The 6365-nt window shown below is 42.6% G+C and overlaps 1 protein-coding gene across 1 annotated transcript in view; it reads left to right on the top strand.

Annotated features, from left to right (window-relative positions):
• Nucleotides 1-2320: 2320 nt before the first annotated feature.
• LOC120055016 (substance-P receptor-like) overlaps nucleotides 2321-6365 on the top strand; it is a 31317-nt gene continuing 27272 nt past the window's right edge. Inside the window, exon 1 of the mRNA XM_039002863.1 lies at nucleotides 2321-2730. Within this exon, the coding sequence (XP_038858791.1) occupies nucleotides 2321-2730 (410 nt within the window). The remainder of the gene's footprint in view (nucleotides 2731-6365) is intronic.

Genomic DNA, 6365 nt, shown 5'->3' with positions numbered 1-6365 from the left:
AGACAAGGGCTTCCTCCCTTTTCTCCTATAGCTGCTCTCGCTAACAGTCAATAATGTGTCCCTGGCAGTCTATATTCAGCAGTCTTGCATACAGCAGTCTCTCTCTCTCTCCATCCGTCCCCTATTCCTTGGCTACAACATTCATTCAGATATTTAGCTATGACCATTATAGCGCAGAGTTCACCACAGAGCATTAGGTGGCTGTGGCAGAAAGTACCACTAGATGGGGACAGTGAGCAGAAACATGTAGCAGACAGTCAGTTGTGATAATGATCAAAGAAAGTAATACAACTTCTTGGTAAATTGTGTATCCCCTACTGTCTTTCAATTCTTAGGAAATTCATGTTTTACTTTGACATATCCCTTTATGGCTTATGATACAGAAGCCCATCAGGTCAGTTTCCAGAGGCCTCTAAAACGACCAACATGTAGGCTTTCACAAAGGTGTCCACCTCAGTATAAAAATATTTTAAGCTTTTGCACCAATTTGGGGGAAACTGAGGAAAACAGAGCAACAATAATTTGAGTCTCTCTCTAAACTGCATCTCTGCTTCCCCATTTTTGTCACCCACACAACATGATGCTTCACGGTTGGAATGGGGTTCTTCGGATTGCAAGCCTCCCCCTTTTCCTCCAAACATAACGATGGTCATTATGGCCAAACTGTTCTATTTTTGTTTCATCACAACAAAGGACATTTCTCCAAAAAGGAAAATCTTTGTCCCCATGTGCAGTTGCAAACCGTAGTCTGGCTTTTTATGGTGGTTTTGGAGCAGTGGCTTCTTCCTTGCTGAGCACCCTTTCATGTTATGTCGATATAGGACTTGTTTTACTGTGGATATAGATACTTTTGTACCTGTTTCCTCCAGCATCTTTACAAGGTCCTTTGCTGTTGTTCTGGGTTTGATTTGCACTTTTCGCACCAAAGTACGTTCATCTCTAGGAGACAGAACGCATCTCCTTCCTGAGCGGTATGACAGCTCTGTGGTTCCATAGTGTTTATACTTGCGTACTATTGTTTGTACAGATGAACGTGGTACCTTCAGGCGTTTGGAAATTGCTCCCAAGGATGAACCAGACTTGTGAAGGTCTCCAATTGTTTTTCTGAGGTCTTGGCCGATTTCTTTTGATTTTCCCATGTCAAGCCCCCCCCCCCCCAAAGAGGGGCTGAGTTTGAAGGTAGGCCTTGAAATACATCCACAGGTACACCTCCAATTGACTCAAATTATGTCAATTAGCCTACCAGAAGCTTCTAAAGCCATGACATCATTTTCTGGAGTTTTCCAAGCTGTTTAAAGGCACAGTCAACTTAGTGTATGTAAACTTCTGACCCACTGGAATTGTGATACAGTAAATTATAAGTGAAATAATCTGTCTGTAAACAATTGTTGGAAAAATTACTTGTGTCATGCACAAAGTAGATGTCCTAACCGACTTGCCAAAACTATAGTTTGTTAACAAGAAATTTGTGGAGTGGTTGAAAAACAAGTTTTGATGATTCCAACCTAGGTGTATGTAAACTTCCGACTTCAACTGTATAATGTTTCTACAATGCTCTCAGAAAATGTGAGCTATTGGAAATTGTTAGGTAAAGAGCCTATAATAAATTACACCATTGAAATACAACCCCCATTCACTACAGGAGTCCTTATCTGCTATAGCAGCAGTCCTTTTATTCGTCGGCTAAATACTTCTCTATTGTCTACATTTAGACAATCATTAATTACTTTAAGTATGCTAGTCTTGCTGAACAAGTTGTCCAGTCCATGGACGTCTCAAGTTACCACACACTATTGCAGAACATCTATGATATTCGCGTAGGCGCGCTCTTGGCTGCGCTCCGGTTGGCGCACGTCGATTGTGTGAGAGGAGAGAGAGAGCACCTCTCTGAGCCAAGAGTATAGGGTACGGAGTACAGAGTACCGCGCTGGAGACTAGGACGCTGTTCCCCGTGTCTTTTTGCTGCGGTGGAGAAGAGCCATACACCAAGGACCATCTCAATTTTACACGGAGTGGAGTCAACTTCAATACATATTCATCGTTTTATCCAAATTCAATTTTTAATAGCTACGACTATTCTCAATTTTCTGTGTGTGAGCTGCGCCTTCAGTGATCATTCCATTATTTTATCATTCTAATTTAGCTGTGCCAAATTAATCGGAAGAATGGCAATGATGAAGAAAGTTTAAATTGAAAAGCATCAACACACACCAAGATTATTTCTAACCAGTTACTCAATCAGTTGTTAGTGGTTGAGTGTACATGTCATAGGTATTGCATGGACCAACATAATTTTTGTCACAAAAAAAATAACACCAAAATGGATCCCTTGTTCACCACGACTGATTTGCCATTGCTAAGCAATTGGACCAACGCTTCAGGAATCAATGGAACTGATCTAGACGGGAACCAGTTTGTGCAACCAGTTTGGAGAATTGTTCTATGGGCATTCGCCTACAGTTGCATGGTTACTGTGTCTCTGGTGGGGAACGTCGTAGTAATATGGATCATTATGGCGCACAAACGAATGAGAACTGTGACCAACTATTTTCTGTTGAACCTGGCGTTTGCAGAGGCGTCTATGTCAGCCTTCAACACCGTTATCAACTTCGTCTATTCCGTCCACAATGAGTGGTACTTCGGGTTGATGTACTGCCGCTTTCACAACTTCTTCCCCGTCGCTGCTGTCTTCGCTAGTATCTACTCTATGACTGCGATAGCGGTGGACAGGTGAGTTCAGTTTGGGGGGACGTTTCAATGGATAAAGGCTAGAATGTTTGCCTATGGTCATAATAAGCAAAACAGAACAATAATGCACTTGAATCCTGTCACAAATGTATTTGTAATAAATATGTAATATCAATGAAATAAAAATTCAATCACATTTATTGATAAAGTCCTTTTGACATCAGCAGATGTCACAGAGTGCTTATACAGAAACCCAACCTAAACCCCCAGAGAGCAAGCAATGCAGATGTATAGCCACGGTGGCAAGGGAAAACTCACTAGAAAGGCAGGAACCTAGGAAGAAACCTAGAGAGGAACCAGCCTTTGAGGGGTGGCCAGTCCTCTTCTGGCTGTGTCCGTGTAGATTATAAGTGTACAGGTTCAAAGCGGCAATCAGCAATTGATAGATTTTTTAAAATTCAGAATATATACCCATTGATTCTTGAAGAATATCGCTTACTGTCGCTTACTGTCAAAATAAATGTTTGTTTTACTCCATTGTTTGTAAACAATGTAGTTGTAAACAAACATTGTATAGCCTCAAAACATTGTTAAAACTTTACCCTAATGTTGATATCATGGATGGTCAGTCCTTGAATCCATAGGTCTGTCTATGAATTTAAGAGTGGTTACATTTCTCCAGCCCTATCCCTCAGCTGTTTACCAAAACAAAGGCTGGGCACCAACTTTGTTGTTCTTTGAACTGCAGATTGCCCATTTAAGATAAGAACATTTCTACCAAGGCTACATAGACATGTTATATAGCTAATGTATTCATTCAACTTAATTGGTTCTGGGGTGATGCTGCTGTTGCTGCTCCATCATCAAATCCATCAAACCAATCAATCACTAATGTGTGTGTGTGTGTGTGTGTGTGTGTGTGTGTGTGTGTGTGTGTGTGTGTGTGTGTGTGTGTGTGTGTGTGTGTGTGTGTGTGTGTGTGTGTGTGTGTGTGTGTGTGTGTGTGTGTGTGTGCGTGCCTGTGTGAGTGTGTGACCTCACTCTTGTGTTTATATCCAGGCTGTTGTTTTAAGCAGACTCACCCCCACAATTCTATTCTTATTAACCTCTGTTTCTGTTAGTGAGATTTAGCCATTCTCATTCTGTGAAAGCTGCTGTCTGATTTCTCCTCTTACCCCCTGACTTGGTACTCCAGAGGTAATAACCTGTAATGCATGCATAGCTCTGCTTTTCTGCCAGCAGAGTCTGCATGTACTTGACCTTTGCAGTGTTTTGAAATTCAATTAGCCTTGAGATGACCTGGAGTAGGGAGAGCAGGGAGAGCAAGAAGAGCAGGGAGAACAGGCATCATGTGAGGCGCTAAAAGACACACTTCAAACAACACATACTGATCTGATTAAACCCCATACTTATCAACGGGTTAAGCTTGTAGTCATCTCTCCATTCATCATTATCTAACCACTCTTATAAACTTGCCTAATGAATCCTGTCTCCTCATGGTCACATTCTTTTGACATACTCAATGAGCAGTGATCGTGTATGCAAGATGTAATTGGTAAGGTCTATCATTTTTATTCTACATTTCCAGTAAACAGAGGGAGCGAAATAATCATGGCACACTCTAATGTGTAACATATGGAGGAAAAACACCACAAACAACAGGTGTTTATGCCTTCAATTATGTAGATCAAATGATGCGTCTTTCCATGTATTCCCCTTGTATAGGAAATGTCTCTCTAATGCCCTATAGAAAAGCAGTAGAGTGTGCTACGTGCCAGGTAATTGTGATGAGCGTCTCCGCTAAACCGGTTAATTCCCTCTCTCATAGTCCCAGCATCTGCTGCCTTGAGTCATCACCTCCATGTTTCTCCCATGCTATGATGTACACATATTCACAGCAAGGCAGACACAAACCCAAGCCTGTAGTGACTCTGTCACCCCCCCCCCCCCCCCTTGTGTCAATGTATGTGTGTGTGTGCGTGTGGGGTGACGCTGTGTGTGTGTGTTTGTGTGTGTGTGCGTGTGTGTGTGCGTGTGGGGTGACGCTGTGTGTGTGTGTGTTTGTGTGTGTTTGTGTGTGTGTGCGTTTGTGGGGTGACGCTGTGTGTGTGTGTGTGTGTGTGTGTGTGTGTGTGTGTGTGTGTGTGTGTGTGTGTGTGTGTGTGTGTGTGTGTGTGTGTGTGTGTGTGTGTGCGTGTGTGTGTGTGTGGGGGTGACGCTGTGTGTTTGTGTGTGTGTGTGTGTGTGTGTGTGTGTGTGTGTGTGTGTGTGTGTGTGTGTGTGTGTGTGTGTGTGTGTGTGTGTGTGTGTGAGAGAGAGAGAGAGAGAGAGAGAGAGAGTGCATGCATGTGTGTGACACTGTGTGTATGCCTGTGTGGTGTGTGCTTGGCAGCGTTGTGCTGCTGCAGTGCAGAGCATCTTAATGCAGCCATGCCGTTCTCTCCCAGCTGTGGCAGCAAGACTACTGTGTCTGTTTTTGTTCATTCAATTTCCTCTAATTTCTTCCTGACTCTCAGGGGATGTCACAGCAATTCAGCCAATCTCTGTATATTTCTCTCCTATCTTCATCTGATTGCTTTTTATAAAAAAGCAGAACAAAATTCTGTATTTAGTTGTGAAGGAATAAAAGAGAGAGTTAGAGGGTTGTGAAGAAAGAGATGTAAGGAGTATGCGGGAAATGTCCACCCACCGGTGGGGGTCAAACGTATTTAGTCTGGGGTCAACACGGCAGCGCTATATCCAGACCAGACTCTGGCACACCGTCTATTCACTTTGGATTTATTTGCACTGTGTCATGTTAGGCCATCATATCCCGTCTCCCACCTTTCACCTATAAGAGGACTGCACACACACAGCCACACACGCCAATGCAGAGTTGATAAATAAAGCCTATATTTACTGTAGGTCTACAGCTGATCTGTCCAAAGACACACCCATATAACACAAGTGCGCACACACACATACACTTGAAGTCGGAAGTTTACATACACCTTAGCCAAATACATTTAAACTCCATTTTTCACAATTCCTGACATTTAATCCAAGTAAATGTTCCCTGTTTTAGGTCAGTTAGGATCACCACTTTATTTTAAGAATGTGAAATGTCAGAATAATAGTAGAGAGAATGATTTATTTCACATTCCCAGTGGGTCAGACGTTTATATACACTCAATTAGTATTTGGTAGCATTGCCTTTATATTGTTTAACTTGGGTCAAACGTTTCAGGTAGCCTTCCACAAGCTTCCCACAATAAGTTGGGTGAATTTTGTCCCATTCCTCCTGGCAGAGCTGGTGTAACTGAGTCAGGTTTGTAGGCCTCCTTGCTCGCACACGCTTTTTCAGTTCTACCCACAAATTTTCTATAGGAAGGCTAGCATCCCGGAGTCGCCTCTTCACTGTTGACATTGAGACTGGTGTTTTGCAGGTACTATTTAATGAAGCTGCCAGTTGACTTGTAAGGCATCTGTTTCTCAAACTAGACACTCGAATGTACTTGTCCTCTTGCTCAGTTGTGCACCGGGGCCTCCCACTCCTCTTTCTATTCTGGTTAGAGCCAATTTGCACTGTTCTGTGAATGGAGTAGTACACAGTGTTGTATGAGATCTTCAGTTTCTTGGCAATTTCTCGCATGAAATAGCCTTAATTTCTCAGAACAAGAATAGACTGACGAGTTTCA

The sequence above is a fragment of the Salvelinus namaycush genome, chromosome 1 (genome assembly GCF_016432855.1).
Source record: "Salvelinus namaycush isolate Seneca chromosome 1, SaNama_1.0, whole genome shotgun sequence".
Taxonomy (NCBI): domain Eukaryota; kingdom Metazoa; phylum Chordata; class Actinopteri; order Salmoniformes; family Salmonidae; genus Salvelinus; species Salvelinus namaycush.
This window is presented reverse-complemented; position numbering and strand designations above follow the sequence as displayed.